The sequence below is a fragment of the Lissotriton vulgaris genome, chromosome 1_1 (assembly GCF_964263255.1).
Source record: "Lissotriton vulgaris chromosome 1_1, aLisVul1.2, whole genome shotgun sequence".
Taxonomy (NCBI): domain Eukaryota; kingdom Metazoa; phylum Chordata; class Amphibia; order Caudata; family Salamandridae; genus Lissotriton; species Lissotriton vulgaris.
In genome coordinates this window covers 1,553,464,578-1,553,489,382 of record NC_141685.1, presented here as the reverse complement: position 1 = coordinate 1,553,489,382, position 24,805 = coordinate 1,553,464,578, and the positions used below count along the sequence as shown (strand labels likewise).

The window sequence follows — 24,805 nt, the reverse complement described above, 5'->3', positions numbered from 1 at the left end:
CACTTCTCTCTTAAAAGGTAAAATTAAAATTTACAGAATATCTACGAGTTACAAGTTTAGCATGCATTACCTTCATATACATATATACATACTAGATATGTACTCACAGAGGCAGCCCCCAAAGGGGGTCTAGAGGGCCAGAGCAATGACCGAGCCCCGGACGTAACCGGTTTTTCACGCCAAGGAGACGGAAAGCTCCCGCACTAATCCACCCCCCCCCCCTCCCGCTGCGGCCGTCAGAGAGGTGCTGTGCCGCCCCCCCCCCGCCCCCGGCCAATGGGGGCCCAAGCGCGGTACAATTCCCCCTAATAAGGGGAAACCAGGTACAGGGCGGGAAAGTGCTGGGGGGATATAAGCGCTGCTCCCCCAGGTAAGCTCCTATCTTCTGGAGCAGGGAAGCACCATCGGCGAGGAAGTTTTTTCATAGACGAGGCGAAGCTCTGTCGGCGAACGGGGCAAATGGAAGCAAAAGGACGACCGGGTGCCCACCCCGGTTCCCCTGATTACAGACAAGCCTCGTTGCTGCAACAAGGACAAAGGATGTCCGGGTGCTGGCTTAAACCACCCCCTCTCCAGCTCTCGAGATCACCCTTTGTTCGGGAGGGTAATTCGCAGCGGAGCAGCGACAGTAAAGAAGACCTTTTTTCAATATGCGTCTTGCAGGTGTGCATGCATTAGGACTTTTTCCAGGGGCAAGCCAGGCTTGTGCCTTGTAATAACTTTGCAAACGGGCCTCCAGCCAGTTCCAGAAGGACCCAGTATAGTTGTAACAAACATCCTTTATAGAGATGGCAACCTTCGGCTGTCTAACCCTAGGAAGAAATGTTCTGTTGCTCATCCAAGGAGATTATTATTCCTGAATTAATTTTTCATTTTATTTTTGCAGGAGTTGCATGTGTCTGTGGCCTTGTTAATGTCCAGATGAGGTGTGATTGACATTAGGATGGGAAGGACCATGATGGCTATGGCTTCTGTCTCAAGGTTGAATGTGTCCCTGAACCACATTTTCTCTTTCTTGAGTTGTACGAATGTTTTGGTAGGGAAAATGGAATCTTCATGTGATCAGCCCAGTCAAATGGGATGGGGTCATATGTCTTTATGTTGGGGGAGCTGGAAATTATCAGATCTAGAACAGAGCTTTTGCAGTGTGTGGGTGTTTGGCAGTGTTGTTGAAGTTCATTGGCATTGAGAAAGGAGGTAAGAGTGTCCATGTAATTATTACCAACGTCTCCCCAGTGCATGTTGAAGTCACCAAGGAAGATATTGTTGTCTGAGCTGATAAGTTGCGAATTGAAGAAACCTATGCAATCCTTGATAAAGGTGTTGATTTGAACCGGTGGGTGGTAAATCACATTCAGTCTGAAGTTGGAGGTAGTGGATGTGGACAGTTCCACCGATATGATTTTGAAGAACTGCAAATGAGCCGCTGGGAGCGTTCAGCATCTTAGGGAGTTTCTGTGAATGAGTGTGAGCCAACCACCATGTCCATATTTCTGGTTAAGATGCAATATGGAGTACTTGGGAGGAAGAAGAAGGTCTAGAGCATGGTTAGATGAGGCATTGGGCCACGTTTCTGTACCCACGGTCAGAGATAATGAATTGCGGAGGTTAGAGGGAAATGGTGCGTGGATAGTCTGTAGCGGGCTGTTTATGGTCTCATGTTAGCGTTGAGCTACTGGTTGTAAGAGGCCTCATGGATTGTTGGAGTGTTGAAGGGTGCTTTCTGGGTGGAATTACACTGGAGGAGAGTGGGTGAGGGGTTTAATGGGTAGACTGAGAAGGGGAGTGTGAGAAGTTGGCCTAATATGTGATGTCCACTGTTCTAGTGGGCACCCTGTATCAGTCCACACAACCCTTATGGTGATGGTTGTAAATTCAACCTTATAGACCAGCTATCCTAGTGGGAGCATGGACAAAGCAGTCTTAGGCTAAACTCAAGAGGGCATGTGAAGCCAGCTGTTTTACCATATGTAACCCCTTTAATACCAAATGAAATGACACCACACAGGTTATATATAAAATATATATGTATTTATTTACTAACACAACCCCTCTGAACTCTTTATGAGGTCAGAGGCACAAGCACATAACAAAATACTTAATTATCATACAATAAGTTGCACAATATACAGTAGAGCCCTAGGGGCACTAAAACCATATACTAAAATAGTGGTATACGAACCACGTCACTAACAAGGAATAGGCCTAGGGCCTAGGGAATCTCTGGGGCTACGCTGTACTACCAAAGGTTAGGAAGCAGGAGGCCCACGGGAGGCGTGTGCAGTGTCTTAACACACACGCGAGTTACCATAGAGTTATAATGGGAACAAAAGAAATGGAAACTAGTTCTTTTAGGACACTTCCGGATGGACTAGGAGACAGCTACTGAAAACTAGGACACTAGGATAGTTAATACCCACAGGAACACCGGAGTACTCACGTTACCTCACCCACAGGAAGCTGGTGCATAGGTGTCAAAGTGTGTCGGGTTTCGTTGCTGAATCCTATGGAGCCTTGGAGAAAGATGCTGCAGGCGACCAGGAGAGAAGTGTCCGGTTGCATCCAAGGGCAGATCAAGGATGAAGAATACCTGAAAGCAGAGGAGACAGAGTCTGGGTCACTAGCCAGTGACCAGGAAGGAACCAGGCAATGTCGTGAAGCAATCAGGTGATGTTGTGAAGCTTGTCTCTGCAGCCACATAGACCAGGAGGTGTCGACGACAACCAGGGGCTGAGCAAGGATTGTCCCACAAAGGGTCTCGCTGTGGGCGGTGTTGGCTTCCGGATTGGAGTCAACAAGCCATGTCAAAGGCAACCAAAGCAGGAATCAAAGATGGCTTCTGGTGCAGACCAGCAAGGTCTGCAGGGCTTCTCCTTTTCAGGGAAGCAACGGCCAGCCTGGAGCAACCAGGCCAGTGGTGTAGATTTGAAGGTTCGTCATCACAGAGTACACTAGCCAACGGGCAAGTGACCGGACAGACGCATCAAGAACGAAAACACCAGCAGGCCCCACGCGGCACTCGTGGAGTGTGGAGGGCTGCGCGTCGGTGTAAAAGGAGCTCGGGCTTGGGCTTCTCAATTATCAATGCATAGCTTCGAGGGTGCCTCTGAAGCTGCTCATGTAGCAAGGTGCAGGTTTTTCAAGATGGTCGGTCCCACGTCTCTCATCGCCTCCAAGGGTCTCAGCTTTGCAAAAAATCTGGGGTAACCATAGTCAGGTATCCACCTACCTACAGGGAGCATGGAGGGTCATTGGTGGGCCAGAGAGTGAGATATATTAAGTTGATTTTGTTCAGGATGGCGTCATTGGCTTGGAACGTGATCATCCCAAAATGGCTATAGAAAGGCTACCTGAGAGGCCAAAGGGTGAAGACATTTGAGTTTGCGTCCAAAGGGGATGTTAGAGAGAGGTGAGGAAGGGAGAGTATTGCATAGGGACCTGATCCATAGGTCAGTCTTGTGTGTGAAGAGGAGGAGGTTAGTTTTTATTAAGCCTTTGCACTGGCAATGGTATTGGTCTGCGAAGATGGTTTCGGGAAAGTCCTCAAGGTTCTTTGTTTCAGGTTATTCATTGTGTGTTTAGAAAGATAAGGGGGTATTTGATCGTGAAAGCATTGGCGCCAGATCTGGAAAGGGACGATGGGGGGAGCTGGTGGCAATGGAGTCATCACCATGTTGGTGGCTGATACCAGTTGAAGGTTATAAGTATGACCTAGACAACCAATTACTAGGGTAAAGATGGTCATCCACAGCATTGTGAAGCGCACTGTGTTCTCCGGGTTTAAAGGGGTCCTCATTTAATAGACTTAGGTAGAGAGGAAGATGGAACTGGGATTGGGATCCTGGAGTCGTCTATATGATGAGCTGGTGGGATAGGACAGCTATTTGAGGTAGGTTAGACTAGTTTTGTAGGAGTTCTGGTTCCAGAAATGTGCCAACTTTGCAGGAACTTCAATGAAGTCTAGAAGGCTTTAATATGGCAGGGTGGTTGCAGAGTTACAAGGGTCAAGCAAAGGAACACCACTCAAAGAAGGCTGCCCCCTTGTGCATGTTCAAGCTGTTGAAGGTCCTCTTTCTATCCTCATTGGTTTGGGTGTAATCAATTTTGTTAGATAGGGTGTAGGAGGCTGGCTTGGTATGTGGTGCACCCTTATTCAAGTATAGCACCCTGCACAACTCCAGACAACCTTTATGGTATTTGTAGTGCTTTAGACAACCATAGAAAGCTCTCTAAGTGGTAGCTGTCAGAGCAGCCTTCAGGCTTAGTCTAGGAGGAGTATGAAGTTAATGTCGTCCAGTACACTTGACCTCTCCTTGTATGAACGTGGCTTTTATCCTTTTCTGACTGCTGCTTTGCAAATTATAATGTTTGAGAAATTCTTTTTTAATAATCTATTTTAATCGCTAACTACACTATATGGTCACTCTGTCGATAGCTTGCCCCCACTCACCTGTGCTTTCGAGCTATTCTTCAATCTTGTGGACTTCCTGCTTACCCTGTCCGCCACAAGCACCTCTGCTTAATTGTTGTGGAAGGAAGCAGGCCCCTGAGGCACTTGTGGTCTCAGAGAGGGGAGGGAGAATCAGGCAGTTAGCAGTCTGGTGTTTACACTAGACTCTCCACTATAAGGCCCATGTGTACGCGGACGTGCAGCGGATGTGCACAGCGGGTGCACCGCTGGCGCACCGAAGGCAAGCCCTCTGCACCCGTCCGCGTCAGGACTGCTCCTCAAACCCTGGTTTTAGCAACTGAGAACAGGTAACTAGACAATTATTATGGAGATACATTTCTATAGACCAGAGAGAATGGGATTAAAAAGAGTGGGAAGTCCCCCTCCTGTATCATCTTCCCCTTTGGAAATCTATATCAGCAGCATCAATGTACATGTGCCTCTTGTGGCTATTGTGTGTCCTTATGCCAAATCCTTACTAGGCCCACATGGTTATGAAACCCATTATTAACTCTGGAAACTCCAACCCCTGTGATGGAGAGGGATATAGTGGTCTTCTTTTAAATGATCGCTCCCTCATAAAACACAAGTTGGAGTTTGCCTTCTTTTTAGCAGACTTTGAACCTGATTGGGTCCTTATCACTGAAACCTGGGCCAAAAATGCTTTAGGACCCGATCTAGTAAACATAATCCCAACTGACAACTTTATCCAGAGGGTAGAAAGGATGGGACCGACGGGTGGAGGTCTGGCTACTGTAATCAAATTTATTATCCAAAGGGAGGGACTGAGAGCTGGGTTATGAGGTCCTGCACACAGGCTCCCAAATGAGACTAGTGTTTAAGAGGGTATGCAGTTCCTATGTGAAAAGAGTGGGGGGGGGGTTGGGGAGGAAAAAGGAGTGAAGGGGAAAGACAGGTCTATCTTTGTGATGCCCTCACACACCCCGGGAGGTGTCATGCTTCATCATAGGGTAGGTGTCCCTCGTCAGGCCAGCGCTGCAATACCTGATGGGTCCCTGAAACCGGGGCTCTTTGTCAAGGATCTTCTGAAGAGAATTGTATTCAAATCTCATTTTAGATGTTTGATGGAATCAGGCTATAATCTACAAACCTGTGAAGCCCTCCACTTTAAACTCACTACCTCAGCCACCTGCTCGTTTGGGGGGTCTGCTGATTTATAGACCCCCAGGTCCTACACCACCTTTTCTCAGGGAACTTAAACTGCTTCCAGAACCTTTTGTAGCTGGGAACTGGATGAGCATCTTCGGTGACTTTAACTTTAACCCAGAGGAGACGGACAACCAAGATTCAAGCTCCATTTTAGAGGCTCTCCCTAATTTTGGATTGTCACAACTGGTATCCTCCCCCACCCACAAGGCGGGCCATACTCTGGATGGGATTTTTACTAATGATACCAGACAGATTTGCCAAAAACCCATCCCTATCAGCTTGTCTGATCATAGCGCAGTCGCCTTTGATCTTTTACCCCTTCCGGCATCCAGAAACAATAGAACTACTCGCCTCTCTGATAAATCTAGAAATTGGAAAGGGATCTTGGCCAAGGATCTAGGCGAAATTCTAAATAGTATACCCTGAGTAATGCAAGATGACTTTGATAGCGGGGCAGAGACCTTTGCTACATTTCTGGAGAGTGCAACCAATAAATTGGCCCCTCTGGAGGCAATCGCACATAAAAGGCACTCTCTATTAGCTCCCTGGTACAATGATAGGCTGAGGATGCTTCAACAAGCATGCCTTAATAAATAGCGGGCATTGAGGAAAACCTAAGACGAATAAGAAAAAACTCATTTAAATTGAGTATTAAAGCATGTAAGCTTGCGGTAACTGAAGAAAAGGTATTGCACCCATTAAATTTAAGAATGCCCCCTCAGCTAAAAAACGTTTTAAGCTAGTACAACTGCTTTCGGCCTTGCAACCCAGAGCGGAGCCAGGGGGCTCTCAAATGTTCTGTAAGCAACCTTCTTCCACTCCAAGATTAAGGATATTCATGCAGGTTTTGGCCCAACCCCCATTCTGCCCTCCGACACCCAAAGAGATGTCATCATGTTCAAGTCAAGAGCCGAAAGGTCTCTCCGTGTTACCTATACTTGCTCCCAAGTTGGTAGAATAATACCTTCTGAAAACCTATTCAGGATTATCTCTAGAAGCCTGCCCACCAGCTGTTCTCCATATGGTGGCCAGGCTACCCACTCCACAAATTAAAGAACATTGTGATTCTATTCAGATCTTCCCTCAGAGCTGGGAGAAGGCTATCAATAGGCCTCTCCTAAAAAAAAAAAACCTGGATATCACGGACTGTAAGAACTATCACCCGCTTTCCCTGCTTCTTGTTCCAGCAAAGATTCTGGAGATGCACCTTAATATCCATTTGATGGAACCTGCAGAACAGCAGCACTGTTTTGCATGACTCCCAGTTTGGCTTTAGGAAACATCATGGGACAGAAACTGCATTAATCTCTGTTACAAACTGTATAAGGCATCTAGTGGATGAAGGACAAGGGGTGGCGTTGATACTCTTTGATCTATCCACAGCATTTGATAACATCTCACCTGCACTGCTGCTGGATAGACTCCAAGGTCTTGCCATTTCTCGTCAAGCTTTAGCCCTCTTGTCCTCTTTCCTTAGGGAAAGATCCCAATTGATGAGGTTACAGCACTTTTACTCAGAGGCCTTTTCTCTGCCCTGTGGAGTGCTGCAGGGCTCATCATTGAGCCCTACGCTTTTAAATCTCTATGTGGTACCATTAGTGGCTATAATCCATTCGTTTGGAATGGAGGTAGTGTTGTATGCAGACAACACTCAGATTATGGTATCAACCCCCAAAGCTCTTGCCCGGTTGCAGAGAACGTCTCACATTGCATGACCAAAGTGGCAGAATGCATGGCATTTATCTTTCTAAAACCCAATGGGCAAAAGACGGAAGTGAGGATTTCTGGCCCAGAGGCATCCAGCTGATACAGCTGCTGTTGGCCTCACTCCTTAGGGACCTGTCCTACTCCGGGAAGAAAGACCAAGAACCTTGGAGTGCTGATGGACACTGTTAGATTTGGGTGTCTCTAGTTGGCACAGGTAGGTATTTTTGACAAATAGAGACCCTTGCGTCTAGTCAGGGTAAGAGGGGAAAATAACCCCTGCTCACCCCCTTGTAGCTTGGCACAAGCAGACAGGCTTATCTCAGAGGCAGTGTGTAAAGCATTTGTGAACACATACAGTAATCAAGTGACAACACTACAGATGGACACCACACAAGTTGTATATTAAAAATAAGTATCTTTTATTTAGATTTAAGACCACAAACGACAAAAATCCACAATACTGTACTTAAAATGGTAGAATTCGCTTAGTTTTCTCTTGGATGTAAAATGCGACACTTTGAGTCAATGTACCTTAAAATGCGTAGCGCAATACAACAAAAGTGTTGCAGGGAAGGTGATGAGTCAATTCCTTACACGCAACAATGATGATGCGTCGGTTATCTACTGCTGCGTAGGGGACGGTGATGCGTCCGTTCTTCTCTGCGAGGGTAGGTGATGTGTCAGTTTCTTACTGCACATCCGTGGCGATGCGGCGAGCAACACCGTGATACGATGAATATTTGGTGCACAGAAATTAAGATGTCTTCTTATTGGTGCGATATGATGCTGACCGTGACAGGCCCTGCGACACGCTTCCCGGTGATGCGGTGGCATCTGATGCGATGTCAATCCTCTTCTCTGGCGATGTGGGGTGCTTCGACTACAATGCAAGCCGCAACAGGCCCTTCAACACACTACCCGGTGAGGCGGCGGCGTCTGCTGTGATGTCAATCCTCTTCTCTGGCAATGCAAGGTGCTTCTGTGGCCCTGTGATGACTCAGCGGTTCTTGTCAGCCGCGTCAGGCCCTGCGACACGCTTCCCGGTGATGTGACAGCGTCTGCTGCGACGTTGATCCTCTTCTTTGGAGATGTGAGGCGCTCTCGTGTTGTGAAGCGACAGCGGCAGTTCGGCGTCACGCTCGTGAGTCACGCTTCCAGCTCCTTGAGATACGCAGTTCCTCAAAAAGTCCAGCACAACTGCAGGCACTTCCAAAAGAACTCTTGGGGAGCTGGTGGGTGAAGTCTGTTGTCCCTGAGACTTCAGCAGGAGGTAAGCTCTTTTCTCAAGCCCTTGGAGATCCTTACAAGTTGATGCAAGTCCACACATAGTTCCTCTCTCCTTTCTTTGGCAGTCAGGAAACCACTGCAGGCCAATCCCCCAAGCAGCACTTTAGTTTATGGATAGTCTCTCCTCAGTCTCTCTGGTTCCACTCCTCAGCAAAGGTTTCTTCTTGTTGTCCAAAAGTGATCTAAAGTGCTGGGGTTTGGACCCCTCTTTTATATACAGTTTCTCTTTGTTCTCTGAAGACAGAGAGGCCTTTGCCTAGACCAAACCAGTTCTGGTCAGTCCTGGAGCACTCTGTTTACATGACTCCTTCTTTCCTTTCACAGTGCAGGGCAGAGACATCAGACACACCACAATAGGTAGAGCCAGCATTGTTGAGGAAAGGCACAGCTGTATTCAGGTCCCAGGTGCAACTCCTCCCTCCCATCTAGATTCAGATCTCTCTATTCAGCACTGGGCTGACTCACCCTGTCTCCTGGAATCCCCCAGCCCCTCTCACTCAGACTCCAGACAAGGAATACACAACCTAGCAGAGGCATACTTGGATAGTTAGACAACAAAATACTTACTTTCTAAAAGTGGTATTTTCAAACACAGAATGTTAAAACCAACGTCACTAAAAGATGTATTTTATCATTCTGAGTTCAGGCATAGTAAACTCGAATTTCTACCTAGTTCCCTGAGTCAGTTAGGATTATAAGATGTAATAATAAAACTGTCCATTCTGGCCTATGGGGAATAGGTAACCTTGCAATAGTGAAAAACGAGAATGGCTGTAATTCACTATTAGGACCAGACACAAATATCATGGCTTGTCCTACCTTATACTTACAATGCACCCGGCCCTTGGGCCTACCATAAGGTTGTCTGACATGAAGAAAAGGGAAGGTTTAGGTACTGGCAAGTGGGTGCACTTGCTCAGTCAGCATGGCAGTACCAGACTGCACATTGGCTCTGCAATGGCAGACCTGAGACACACTTTTACAGGCTGCTTCTGTGGGTGGCACAATCAGTGCTGCAAGCCCACTAGCAGCATTTGGTTTACAAGCCCTGGGCCCACTCAGTGCACTGTGATAGGGTATGACAAGTAAACCAAATCAGCAAATCATGGAATCACTCATCCATTCATCCGTTTACAATAGGTAGAGCATATGCACTTTAGCACTGATCAGCAGTGGTAAAGTGCCCAGAGTCATAAAACCAACAAAAACAGGTCAGACAAAAATACAGGAAGAAGGCAAAAAGTTCAGAGATGACCCTGCAAAAAGGGCCAAGTCCAATAGACACTGAACTCAACTTTAATGCCCAAGTGAATCGCACAATAGCAACATGCACCCGGTTCATAAGGATCCTTAAGAAACTTTTTCCATTCATCTAGCAGTCTGCTCGTAAGCAGGCTGCTCTTGCCCTAGTAATGTCTGGACTGGATAACTGAAACTCATTGTACCTGGACTCAAACAAAAACACGCAGCATAGACTCCAGGTGATGCAGAATGCACTGGCTCGACTTGTTCTGGATATTCTCAGGGAACAGTCGGCTGCAAAGGAATTGGAGACTCTTCACTGGCTTACAATTCATAAGCGCATCAGCTTTAAATCTCTCTCCATGGTACACAAGAGTCTTTATCTCCCATATCCAACACGATTAAAAGCCATGTTTGGCTGGTACATCCCAGGCAGCCACCTTTGTTCATCTCTTCAACTCCAGCTCACGGTGACAACAACTAAAAGAAAGAAATGGGGTGACAGAGCATTCTCCTTGTCCGCGAGCCTACTCTGGAACACCCTTTCACGAAATATGGAGGCCATCCCCCAGCTCTTGCCCTACAGGAATGCTCTTAAGGCCTGTTTTTTTTCCATGTAGACATTTTTTAAATCTGGAGTGCTAGTGAACTTTTCCGGATGGTGATCTATAGGACCTTGATGCCTTCAGGTGATTGCTGTAAATTTAAATCAAATTAAATCAAATTAAAGCAGCTTGTTTCACTAGTATCTAATCTTATAGTGCAGATTAAGTGAAAAAGAACAACACAGTGTAGTTATAAAAATAGTTATTTATTACAGACAATCATTAACCCAAAACAATATCTCCTACCCGGAGATATAATTACAAAACACACAGTACTTTGATAATACCACAGGTAGCACGATAATACAGTGGGCTCCCTGGGAAGACCAAATTATATACAAAAATAGTGGAATGTGACTAATGACACAGAAGACTTAGAAGTGCTGGGGAACCAAGGAACCACCCGAGGTAAGGACCCAGGAACCCCACGGAGGCTGTATGCTAAGTGAATACACGACTGCGTGCGCAAGGAAAGTCACTGGGGAAATCGCAGTTGGAATTCTTAGAAAAAAGGATCCTTCCCAGAGAACTTGGAATACACTTGTGGATACCCAGGAGACAAGGTTACCTGCACCAGGGAAGCAGTGTGCATAGTTATGAAGTGACATCTGAAATTGCTGTGGAGACCAACTTTAAGCAAGATGCTGCGAGCGAATAAGCTGGAAGAGTCTGATGGAATCCGATGGTGGATTAAAAAAAAAGTGTACATGCAAGCATAGCGGACAGAGTCTATGTCACTCAGGAGTGAACAGGAGGCAGGGGAGTAGAGGGCCCACCAATGTCGGCTGTTGCAGGAGAGTTGACGGTGCCCTTGTCTCTGCAGGTACACGGACCAGGTGATGCTGAGGATAGCCAGGGATGGTGCATGAGCTGTCCCACATCAGATGCCGATATCCAGAGGGGGTCGGTGTCTGGTAGGAGCACCAACAAGCCTTGGCAATGGCAATACATGGAAGAAGACAAAAAGGTACAGTGCCGGGACCAATAAGGTCCAATAGACTCACCACGTTCAAGTAAGTCAGGGTAGGCCCGAGCAAGCAGGAGAGCCCACTGGAATCCAAGAAGACCCTCAATAGGGCACGAAGATCTCTGTAACCGAGAGTTGCCCAGCCTTAGCAACGGCCAGCCAATGTAGTACACAGGCACTCAATTCCCGCGCTGTCAACGAGGGATCCTGGCCTCAGACTCGGTCTGTAGACAGTGCAGGCCTCGAAGAAGCTTCAGAACTGCCTCCTATGTTACCAAACCTGTTGAAGTCTGTAGGAGTCCAGGATCAGCAAATTGGTCAGTTATGTTGTGGTGCCTGCGAATGCAGGGGAGTGACTCCTTCAATCGATCAATCATTTGTAAAGTGCACTACATACCCACGAGGGTCTTAAGGTGCAGTTGGGGGTGCTACTGATCGAACAGTCAGGTCTTGAGTATCCTCCTGAAGGTCAGCAGGTCTTGGGTCTGTTGTAGGCTCAGTGGGAGGGTGTTCCATGTCTTGGCAGCGAGGTGGGAGAAGGATCTCCCACTAGCGGTTGTTCTTCAGATGCGCGGGACGGTGGCGAGTCAGAGGTCGGCGGAGCGTAGTTGGCGGTTGGGGATGTAGAGGGAGAGCCATCTGTTGAGGTAGGATGGGCCGGTCTTGTGGATTGCCTTGTATGCGTGGGTGAGGAGCTTGAAGGATATCCTCTTGTTGATGGGGAGCCAGTACAGGTTTCTCAGGTGGGGGGTGATATGTCCGTGGCATGGTGCATCGAGGATCAGCCATGCCAAAGCGTTTTGGATGCGTTGTAGTCGTCTGATCAGCTTGGTCGGGGCTCCCCCGTAGAGGATGTTTCTGTAGTCGAATCTGCTGCTGACAAGGGCCTGGATGGCTGTCTTTCTTGTATCTGTCGGGATCCATCTGTAGATCTTGCGGAGCATGCAGAGGGTGTTGAAGGAGGAGGAGGAGATGGGTTGACTTGCTTGGTCATTGAGAGCGTTGAGTCGAGGATGATTCCCAGGTTGCGTGCGTGGTTGGTGGGTGTTGGGGCTGCCCCCAGTGCCGTCGGCCACCAGGAGTCGTCCCAGGCTGAAGGGTTGGAGCCGAGGATGAAGACCTCCGTCTTGTCCGATTTCAGCTTCAGACGGCTGGTCTTCATCCAGTTGGTGACGGCCTTCATTCCTTTGTGGAGGTTGGCTTTGGCGGTGATGGGGTCCTTGGTGAGGGAGAGGATCAGCTGAGTGTCGTCGTCGTAGGAGATTATGTTGAGGTTGTGCTGTAGGGCTACGTGTGTGAGCGGGCCATGTAAATGTTGAACAGCGTCGGGCTGATTCTTAAGGGTGTCTTTGGATGTCCGCAGGCCCCGGATAGAACCTGTATGGAGCATGGACACTAACTGTGCAGCCGGCTTGCAGAACAAAGAGATCAGGAGCAGACAGAGTCTTCCTAGTTGCATTCTTGTTTTCCAAAGTGAAGTCCAATGCGGTCTGTGTGGCACAGTCAGAATGTCCAGACGGTTGAAGAGAATGCAGAGTTGGATCTAAATCGAATCCCACGATGAATCTAGGGACCCACCCTCAGGTAAGCATTTTAGTACCCTAAGCAAAGGGTTGGTATAATTCATGGGTCCCACCCAGAGGACAAGCTGGACAGTGGAGAGGATACTCCCATGCCCTTTATCCAGTTTCGTGCCAGAGCAGGAGCCAACTGCTCCCCAAACTGGTTTGAGCTGGAGTTTGAAAGGAGGGCACCAAATGTGCCCCTCAAGCAATCTGAGTGGCACTGGCGCGTGTCCCCCCTCCTTTCCCAAAATACTAAACCCTGTCTGGGAGGTGGTCACAACTTTTTCCTATTTTTCTGCCTTCCCCTGCACAAACTTGGCTCTCATGTCGGCAGCCGCCCTCGCTTGCCGTTTGGTTCTGGAAGACTGGTACTTGGAGCACTGAGGGCTTCCTGAAGGAGATTTACAGTGCATGGAATCATACCTCTCACATCGTTTACGGTGTGGGCGGTATGATTCCAACATGTTTGATACCAAATATGACAGGGTTCATTACAGCCAGTTTAGAGACGGTATTTGCGTAATGACGCATTGCCACTCTATATATCGTAGTGGCTGATGCACTGACAACCCAGGAAAATGGACTCTGAAGGTTGCAATGGTGTCCTGCACATGCAGAGCACCCTAACACTTAGAACCGAGCACCCTACCTTTGGGACTGAAAGTCCAACTAGAGGGGTGACTTAGAGGTTTTAAGTGCAGTGATGTTAGATATAAGGAAACATATCTTTTGTGAGAGATGAAAGCACCAACTCATACTGGCTGCAATGGCATACCTGTAGTCAGAGTTTGGAGGGTTCCTTATGGGTGGCATAATACATGCTTCAGCCCATATGGGACCCCTGGTGTACCTAGGCACTAGGTACTTTAGTACCATATACTACGGACGTACTAGGGTACACCAGCAGCCAATCAGGAAAGTGCCAAGGTACTCACTATAGCCAATTTAGGGAGGAAGCATAGTGACTGGGTACTTGTTTAGCAGGATCCCAGTCAGACTGTCAGAAAAACAGCATGACACCAGCAAACAGTGGAGGTAACCATGAAATCAGATCCTACTTTCCTACACAGGGTATAATGGAGAGGCCTGCCAAGCATTTATGAGAGGGCTTTACAGTAGAGCAGTAGGAGGTATTGGCCACTTGCTGAAATAACCCAGTTGGTGCACGGGGCTAGTTAAAGATGCCCAATCTTTCTTCTGCCCTTACTCGCAGGTGAAGGAAGCTTCTCACTAAGAAGAGCATCTCACACAGGCCGGGGGGCTGCCAAGCCAGGGTCAGTCAGGGGTACGTACGGTGTCAGGGTTCATGGTGCAGCACACTAGGTTTTTGATTTGGGTATGGGTTCCCACTGCCTTCCCCCCAGGGGATTGCTACTGTCACATTCCCTCGTGGGGCCATCTAGACCCCTTTGGGCAACTTGGTGCTGTAGTGCAGGACCACAGTCAATCCAGTCCTATGTCACCGCACTCGCCGATGGTTTCCAAGGGTTCTCGACAGTCCCCCTTCCCACAGTTGGCTGCTAATGTATTGCCCTTCCCTGCGGGGTTTGGGAGCTTCTCACTTTCTAGTTCTTCTTTCGTGGGCCGGGTGGGCCACCATTTTGGGATCAGGCAGAGCTCTTGGTGAAAGTAGATTTCCCAGCACCACACTTGAGGTTGTTAATTCAAGAAGGTGGTCCCAGCTGTCATTCATGTCGTCCTCCTTCTGCAACTTGCTTCAGTTACGCTCACACACGTGCTCCTTCAGTTCCCCTTGGGGGATTTGAAGCTACAGTGCAGGATCACGGTCACTCCAGTCCTATGGCACTGCATTTGCCAGAGGCTTCCAAGGATTCCTATGGGATCAGAGCCACAGCGCAGATTTTGACAAAGTCAGGGAACCGCACGCCGCCCTCCCCACAGCTCCAGCAGCTTCCAGGACTCCACTGCATCCCCTGAGACTCTCTAGCACCATGAAGCTCGAGCTTCAAGCAGCGGCGATGTAAGCGTCTAGCATGAGTTGAAGCAGCCCATTGCTAGTCATGTCTAAACACCATCATTTATGATTTACAATTTGTCCAGTCCAACATTCTTTTTTAAAGTTAGAGGGCCTGAGTGTGTGGAGAGGAGGGAGTGTGTATTTATATGTAGCAACTTAACCCGGTTGAGAAGGCATGTTCCTGCAAAGCTGTCGGGCTCCTGCAGGGCAATGTATCAAATGTTCCTCTTTTTCATTCTTTATAGTTGAAGCCAAGCACAGCAAGTGGTGTCCACTTTATTTTCACTAAGAAAGAACCATCTACTGCTTTGCAGCAGAGATTATTGCATTTACTTGGTTCTTAGTACTCTGAGCCAAATTAAAACTACCGCCTGCTACCAAGCCACACTTTGTAAAAAAAAAAAGCTATTTCCTGAAAATAAAACAGTGCTTTCCATGTATGTGGTTTCTAAGATCTGCTGGTGCTGGTAGTATCTTTATTATTGAAGTTAAAATACTTCCATCAGCTCCTACTCAAGTACAGAAGCATAGAGCAGTCTATTTACTTTGCTCTGAGCCTGGTAACAAAATGTCTACCATCTGCCACATAGTTCGTGGCCATTAAACAATGTGCATATTAAACAGATTACAATTTACTATTATATCTGATAAGCAACATATGGTGGCTTTTTATGTTACAGTAATAATAACAAGCATTTGCAATGCAATAGGTCTAGATTTTGAGCTATTGGCATTGTAAATGACAATGCCTTTAATTTACATGTTTAAAAAAAACCCGCAATAATGAACGGCATTGTCATTTACAACACCAATAGGTCAAAGTTTCGAAAATGCGATGAAAAGGTATTTTGCAATGTGGTAAAATAATGACCTGGTGAGGTGCAGAGGGAATGGGAGAAAGGAAGAACTAGGCGCAGGGGGCTGATAGTTAAGTTTGCAGGAAGGAGCGAGAAAACAAGAGCAAGAAATACAGAAGGAAAGACAAAAAGAAAGAGAGAGGGGCGATAAAGGGAGAGGACAAGAGAGCACCAGTGGCTCATGCAGATGAGCAAACGAAAGAGAGCGATGGCAGAAGAAAAAAAGGAGGCAGAGAGGAGGGACAGTGAGGAAGCAAAGCGAAAGTAGAGGCAGAAAGAACAAGCATCATATGGACTGATATTACCTGCCTGAGCTACTGATAAAAATGACTCCAAGACTTGCAGTATAAAAGGGTTGTTCAATCTGTTTTCTTTTAGTTTTTTCTTTTTATTTCTTTACTCCCAAGCTGATCATGAGTAGGAGAATGCTCGAACACAGGAGTGAACAACGCTGGTATAATAGGGTAGAATGGACGCAAGATTTACAGGCAATCCAAATGGGAAAATGTGCATACAATTAGTCTGAACGGGAATTATCGACATAGTCAGTATTTATCCTGAAAATCCGGCAAGGATGCAGCCTTCCTGTACACATATTGGGCCCCCTGGAGTTATCCACGGTTTAATCCAAAAAAGTGAAAGTGCAGGTTGGTAACAACTGCTTACTACCATCTAGTCACATCTGCATAGTTAAGAAGTTTGACTTCTAGTAAACTCATATAATCCACCTGATTACTGCATAATACCAGCCCTTTGTGGGGATGGGCTAGTTCTCAAGAGGAGTCCCTGAATTAGATCTTCGTGTAGAGCATCCATCATATGAGCACTTAGGACAGCCTTGGACAAATCAGAATGACCTCAAACATTGCTCTCTCTTTGAACTATGGATGTCTGGGCGCACATGTGGCGCAGGCAATTCCCACCAGACACCCAACCCTGTAATAGACATCAGTTGCTTCATGAAAGCATTTTATGAAATATGTGGACTTTTGTGCTGCATGAACGAAAATGGACCTTTTAAGACATTAATGTGATAATGATGACTTTGTGCTAAATGTTTTCAATAACCTCTCCTTGAAGGTCTTTGATCTGTTACCGCCATGCTGACTTAAAAAGAACAAGCAGAGGGAGTAATGCATACCATACTGAAACACGGTCAACAAACAATACAAATTCAAACTCTGAGAACAAAACAATACAACACAAACCCAGCTGAGTAAACAACACCACAATGAAACACCCAAAAATAGATATCAGAAAAACACTGAAAGAGGGTGAACAATGTCCTAAGAAACAGAGGGGCACACAAAACTACCTCAAACAAATAGACTGATTCAAGAAAAAGTAGGAAAGGTTACGGCACAGATAGATGTCTCCATCTCAGCAAATTGTTCCCACCAATTGTCTAGGCACAAAACATTCCACAGAGGCACTCCTGGAAGGCAGTGCCAGGTGCAGATTTCCGGGTGTATTCATGTTAAGGTAATGGGGCTTTCTAAGCAGCTCCAATTCCCACCATACAAGAGTTCTCTATGGTGGAAAACTAAGCATAGTGGGAATAGGGCTTCGTGTGCAAGTGCATTTTTCCATATATAGGGACAAAACTATTTCCCGTGAAGAAAGCCCTCCCCCCACAACCTGCTATTGCTCCGGCTAAATTTGGGGGGGGTTTTGATCAGTTTTGTGCTGGAGTAATTTGGCCATGCTTTCTAGAGTGCAAAGGAGATGGTGAAGATTACAGGTCACTGACAATCGTTCACCTGGGGTGTTCCCGAACTTCCAATGCAATCCACACTTTTTAAAATCGGATTTAGGCTATGGAAAGCAGGCAGAGTGCATGACTTCGTTCTAGAGGTGTGCCAGCCGGCACAAGCAGGTTCACATACTAATTACCGACAGAAAGCAAGTGTAAAAAATATGTATGTTGAGGCAGAGAAAGAATGAACACGGAAGTGCTCGCCCCAGAGCAGGAGGGTGAATGAATGCTCAGTTTAACAAGCAATGCTGCATGAGTTATGTCAAGCTGCTTGTTTTCCCTTTCAAGATAAAGACCAAACCTAAAATAGGTTTCTAAAGAAGGGTTAAAAACAAGTTAACCACGAGCAGGCAAACAGCTTGCGCGCAGGGAGGAAGCAAGCGGCTGTGCCGTAATTAATCAAGCATGCGGTGGGAGATGCCATGCGCATGCACATTGCCTGTCCGGCGACGAGCGCGCACATGGTTTGTCTCCCTTCGCGAATGAAAGCGACAATAATAGAGTCTCGTCAAGGCGATGCAGCGCATGCACTGCGTTCGCTAGGCGAGAGCTAAAAAGGTTAGCTGCAGTATGGAGTCTGTAATTAGGGAAATACTAAATCTTGTTTTTAAAAACTTATTTTTGAAAAAGTTACTCTGGCGAGCCTATCTACCAATACATAGAATAAAATTTGACAAAACGAGGGTCAGATTTAGTGAGTACTTGGTTTGCCCTTGCCCGAAGTAAGACTTTGCAAGGCAACAGAAATCCTTAAAGAAGATTTACAGAGCCCTACACGCGGCTATTTTAACTGCTTATGTGACTTAGTAAAGAAATCCACTGCTTTGCATTACATTTTGTTGGGGCAGATGTTTCATGGGTGGAGCATGGACATTCCCATGCATCCACTCATAAAATCTTATAGAATAAAAGATTCAATAAAGGCAGTAAACCTGTGATTGAATTAAAATGGTGCATCTAAAACAGAGAGGCGTAACAAGGAGAAACAGCTTTATTTCTTCTCATTACTTTCTCTTTGTGGGGCTGTTGCATTCTGCATCACACACAGACAGGGGAACTTGCCTCTTATGATTGTTACTGTGCAAGAAGATATACCTTCCTGCACAAAAACAATTCTGCTTGTAACACAGGCAATCTTGCAGCACGGCACAAGGGTGCCTGCATCAGTAGTAGGTACCACACAGTGTGCCAGGGCTAGGAGAGAGCAGAAGTGTGGGCATATCCTAGTGGATTAGACTCATTTCTGCTCCCTCTCTTTCACGCAATGCAGCAAGTAGCCTCGCTATGTTGCATGAAATATTAGTAACTCTACCCCTCAGTGAGGACTCCAAAATCCCACCACACGTTTATGGCAAGAATCTGGGGTCCTTGGAATATTCACAGGTTACCTACATTATTATGGGGAGACTCATGAATATTCACAGTTCAGTTTTAGGTGAGGATGATCAGACCTAATAACTTCTTGCTTGAGTAGGTGTTTGCTTTGTTAAATGTTTATGACCCTCGATGTTCATCTCTGAGACTTAAAGAACCTGGAAGAGTGGATGGATTACATCATTGAGGAAGAGGGATATATATAGTTTTGATATTATGATCAGTTCAGTGTGTGTATTTGAAACAATTATTTGCAATCCTGTTTACACTTCATGTAATCTTTGCGGGATGTGGGAGGACTGATAGTGTAAACATTTATATTCCCATAGATGTTGGACTTTGCTTTAAGGGTTTTGTGTCTGCTATCGGGAGCCAACATTAGGGATGTGTAGTTGTACCACTCTGGTTCCAGCTACCCAAATACCTTGGTAGCTAAAAATCATGTAAACCCCCCAATGTATTACAGGCAAGTAAACAGATAAACAACTATTTTATTAGATGTTTAAGTAAGAGTGCACATAATTTCTCCAACATTTATATTTGTCTTGATTTGTAGTTTGTGGACCTTAATTCATCTAGAAACCTATTCGTGTTTGGATTTTCAACTTTCAGTGGCCTTGTTATTCCAACGTGGCTGAAATACAACCCAGGTATCATCAACACAGGTACGCTACGAAAAGTGTGAAAATGATTATACCTCACATCCTTTTCACTTTTGTAGTACATTTCTAGTGCTTCACCATCTGGCAATCCTTCCCTTTGGTTTCTAAAGTGTCCATATGCAAGTGAAATACACTATTTCATCTGTTATGTCATTTATCAATTATATCTGCCTTTTATTTTACAAATCAGTTTCCCGCGAATTGTTATAAAGGATCGACTTACGCCTAGTTATTGCTGTTGTGGAAATAGTCATTTATGGAAAGAATCACTATTATCATTTTCAACAGATTGATTATCATTGATGATTCATTTGTTTATGCCCTCATGCACAGCTATGTCCAGTTTATTGGTGCAATTCACCACAAGGTTCTTCATACGCTGAGCTACAGTGGAAATATACTTGGTAACAAAAATCCCCCTCGAAAATGTATGAATTAAGCTTATTCCAAAGCCAAAATTTTGACTTCAATTAATTATTTACTGTACTTAGTGCAAATAATTTCTCATCGGCCTCCCACGAAACCCCAGTTTGGCTTGCCGTATTTACACCACAACTCAGTATCACTGCTTCAGCAGACGAGCACAGGCAGCTGGGGGACTCCTGTAAAAGGAAAGCAGAATTTATTACCCTATTTCATGGTTTGCAAATGCACTGTTTTGCTTGGCATCCACTCCTAAATCTTCAACAGTCAAATATAACATCTTTTAGTTCCTTCTATAAAAATCTGTCTGAGACCCCAGGGAGCAGACTCCAGACAGCAGGCTCCCCTTTAGCACAAGTCCTTGCTAATGTACGGAAAAATATAATTGTCATGGTTTATTTTTTATTAGGGTCAGCACAGCGTCCTTTCCCTTCAAAGACTTGACTGTTCTATTACTTTGATTTACTGGTTACATTTTATAACTCTAATACATGGCTTTTCCTGATTTGTGATCTTGTTTTAGGTGCCTTTTTCATTGTATTGCTTCTCATTCACATCATACATTCTTGCAAGTGAAGGTGTATCTCAATTGTAATATAATGACTTTTCCATTTTGGGGACACTTTTAATGCTATATAAAATTAATACATAGTGACCCGCAGGAGTTTCATCTTTCTATTTTAGCCCTAAAACTGGTGCTCTTTTGTATGTTTCTTTGTGTGTCTTTCGTATTAAATTCAGTCATACGCTTTATATCTACCCTGCTATGCTCCTGTACTGTTGAAACTGTTTTTTTTCACACTGTGATCTGTCACATTCCTGAATCCCTTTCTTGGACTACCAGCCCTGTACAAACACCATATGCGCACTACCCTTCGACTACGACATGCTGAACCAAACGCTGTGCAGCAACCCTTACTTTCTCACCATCACCACCATCCCTCATTTATTATTTACATTTCAGGGTACTGTATTGGGCTTAACAGGTCAAGTATGCCGATATCAGAGCCGCATTATCCAGAGGACCATGGGAAGCTCAGCCTGCCCTTATGTAGTGTACTTGAATTTGTTCTTCACCCCCACCTACTTCCAGGGTTGGGCTGGTGGCGGGATTTCGAGCCTGAGCAACTCTGCTTCCAATTAGGTTTACACACTTACATTATTTCTGGGTAATGGGTTCATGGGTGACTTCACAGTCCCTGCTCCAGCAATTTTAAAAATATATATTTATTTCTTTTGGGGTATTTACATAGCATGGACCATACTGTGCAGACAGCAAAGCATCTTGAAGAAAACTGAGAATCAGGCAATGCTACTTCCAATTTGTAGGCTCATGGGTGGATGTTCACAAAAGTCGGGGAGAAACAGAACACCTCACAGTTACAGTTAGACGTACTGTATAACGATGAATACTTTACAAAGTTAACACAGTTTACATGATATACTTTGCGAGGTCTGTGAGGGAAGATGCAGTGAGAAGAGATAGTCTTTGAGCTCTGATAGGAAGGAGTGATGAGCATTAACATGTTTATTTGACAGTAGCAAAAAATACCTTATAATCTCCTATACTGCTGACATATTAATAAATATGATTTTGATATGAATGAGTGCTGTTCAGATGTACTGAGGAAATGTATGTAAAATTAAAATGCAATTAAAGAAAATAAATTGCCATCCAAATGAGATGGCATAAAGAAAACTCCAACACAAACTTCTGAAGAAAAGGAATGTACATCAGAACTAGTGGCAATGGGGAAATTAATTTGCATGTACCCAAACTAATAGGGAGAGGTTTCCAATTAGATTATCCGGCTAATTCTGGAAGAAGAAGACCCGGGTGCTATGTTTCTTCCGGAAACTTGGATCACCAGTTCACTAGACCCGGTAGTGGTCCAGGCTCTTCCACCGGGTCATTTGATCCAAAGACTAGATCGGACTTAGAGTAGAGGAAGGGGCCTGGCCATTATTTATAAAGACTCCTTTAACTGCCGGTTCACAGCGGGATTGATTTCTGGCTGTGAAAGTGCCTTGTTTGCCATTAGTTTTTCTCACACCTGTATTTTCTCTGAGGTCTTAATTTATCGACGCCCAGGAGCTGCTGGGCATTTTAACAGTGACCTACCTGAAACAATAGCCAGTTCAGTGAGCTCCCTGCCCAATTTCTTGGTACTGGGGGAACTTAATGTTCACTTTGATGATATTTTCTCTCCTAATGCGGAGGAATTGACCGATAGCCTGGGTACCCTCTCACTTAACTTGAAAGTGACCTGTCCCACTCACCTAAAAGATCATTAACTTCTATCTTCACCCACATTATTAACTTAATGGTGGAGAATCCTACTCCATTACCTTGGACTGATCACTATCTGATATCCTTCTCATGGGCCTCCCTGATTAGTGATCTGCCACTGGAGCATGTAATGAAACTCAGCCGTAATTGGTCTAAGCTTCCCATTGAGGCCTGGGCACTTACTCTTAACAATACCCGCTTGGCATTGGAAGCCGATCCAGAATCTGTCAATAATAAGTTTAATCAATAGATCGAAGCCTCTCTAGACTTGGTGGCCCCGAAGAAATGGACAAACAATTAGAAGGGCTCTACAAGGATCGCATGGTACACCCCCAAGCTTAGAGAGCTGAAACTAAAATGTAAACAATCGTTTAAAGGCAGTGGAGGAAAGAGTTCTCTGATGAGAGGAAGTGCGTCTACAGGGAGGCTACAAAAATGTATAAGCTAGAAATTAGAAAAGCCCAATCCCTGTACCATGCAACTAGAATAACCTCGACCTCGAATTCATCGCGTGAAATTTTTAGAATTGCTAAATCTCTTATTTGCCCCCGTCTCCAGCTTTACCCGCTGCTGATACCCTAGGACGCTGCAAAAACTTAGCAGAATTCTTTTTTTTTTATTCAATTAATTTATTCAGCATTTCTGCCAGTCACAACCCCTTTAAAGGACCTCCAATTGGATAATAGGTCTAAAGCACCTTTCACTCGATTGGAGGTCCTCCCTCCCCTGGACATGAAATCCCTAAGAATCTACTTTAATAAATTAAAATCAAGTTCCCTCAGAGACATGGCCCCACCCACCGGTCTGAACCAAGTCTTTGAAACATTTGCTCCCATTATCCTAGAACAGATGTATGTTAGTACATCGCATTCCATTACAACGCGTGCTTTTACCATGCGTGTAATACTTCGCAAACACCGTTACACCGGCCATTTTCACAACGCACGGCGTTGCAACGCAAATGCAGTGTTCCCTATGGCCAAGTACATTACATCGCACACACTCAAAGCGCACGTCATTACAATGCATATCACGCATATTAAACTGTCAGAAGCGACATGCAACGTTTTGGGCTCCAGAGGACCTCTCCCATGAAACAAACAAAATCTAAGAGGAGCCCAGCTCTCCAGCACAGTGAGGCTTTACTTTAGTTCTGTCTTCCTTGGAGTTTGACAGAAGCAAGAAAGAAAACTGCTTATCTGCCTTTCCCTGAATGCAGCTTGTTGCATTTCGTCTACATAGTCTAAGCACTTACACCTTGCTAGCTTCCCTGCTGCGGGTGGAGCGCTTCTCGTTTGCCTCAATGTTTGCGAGGACATGCCTGCCTTGCTTTAATTTGCTCGAACAAAGACCACCCGCTGACAGGAATGGGAAGAAATAGAATATTAACAGTTCCGCACAAAGATGATGGGCAGTTCCACCTTCGAGGAGCTGGAGAGTGAAGGGTACGAATGCAGCGACGACGTGGAAATCCTGGTCTATGTCGGGGGGATGCAGCACCTTTATCTATGGAGACATCCTGAACTGAAAGAATACAGTTTAAGTCCCTATGTATTGTAGACAACATTCTTTCCTCCAAGGGCCCACCTATCTTACATTCCATAATTTCTCCTTACTGTCCCAGTACAGCCTTTTGCTTGGGAAAAAACCGTATGGCAGTAGTCCCTAGAATATATAGGTCTAGAAGTGGGGGAAGACGATTCTCCTACATCGCCTCCAAGAACTGGAATTCTCTTCCTAACTACATTCGTCTTGTCGACGACTATATGTCCTTCCATAGACAGCTTAAAACATTCTTGTTCCCGGTCACCTAAAGCTGGTCATTTGTGTAGGTTCTGTTCCTCAGCGCTGGGAGGCCTTCTGGTAGCCATGCGCTCTACAAATGCCAATTCATGTATTCATTCATTCAACTGTTGAGCCATACAAAATTAAATTAGAAAATTGTACTTTTAACATGATACTTTGTCAAAAACAGTTAACCACAAACCAAATTTTGTATAAAAGATTACTAAACTATATTTAAGGAAATTCCTCATGACGTATCAACCCACGTACGTAAAAGTCAGTGATTATGTGAATGAACAATGTGAAGGGTGGGACTCCTAAATGGGCCTGGCCTATGTAATTAGGATCCTGACATAAACATGTCAACTACATTTCTGTGATTCCCACAGATTGACACCTGGCTGGCATTTTGATTCTTCTATGAGATTTCTGTTATTGCATCAAGATATATAAATGTCAATTTACACACCTAACACCGGCCAGGACTATTGGCTTTGTCAATTGGTGTTAGCTGTTTAAGGTAAATGAGAACCAATAATGATTTTAAGTAAATAATTACCATTGGAAATATTTTTATGCAAAAATTGTCTGACTGTGAATTAAACATTACTGAGGCCTGTGGAAGAGGCAGTGGTCTTCAGAGTGTTCCAAACACTCCTGATATGTTCTCTCTATGTTAGACATGTT

The 24,805-nt window shown here is 45.3% G+C and overlaps 1 protein-coding gene across 1 annotated transcript in view; it reads left to right on the top strand.

Annotated features, from left to right (window-relative positions):
* Window positions 1–24,805, top strand: part of LOC147750799 (solute carrier family 23 member 1-like) — a 783,856-nt gene that overhangs the window by 497,227 nt on the left and 261,824 nt on the right. Inside the window, exon 10 of the mRNA XM_086936963.1 lies at window positions 19,515–19,623. Coding sequence (XP_086793089.1) covers window positions 19,515–19,623 — 109 coding nt within the window. The remainder of the gene's footprint in view (window positions 1–19,514; window positions 19,624–24,805) is intronic.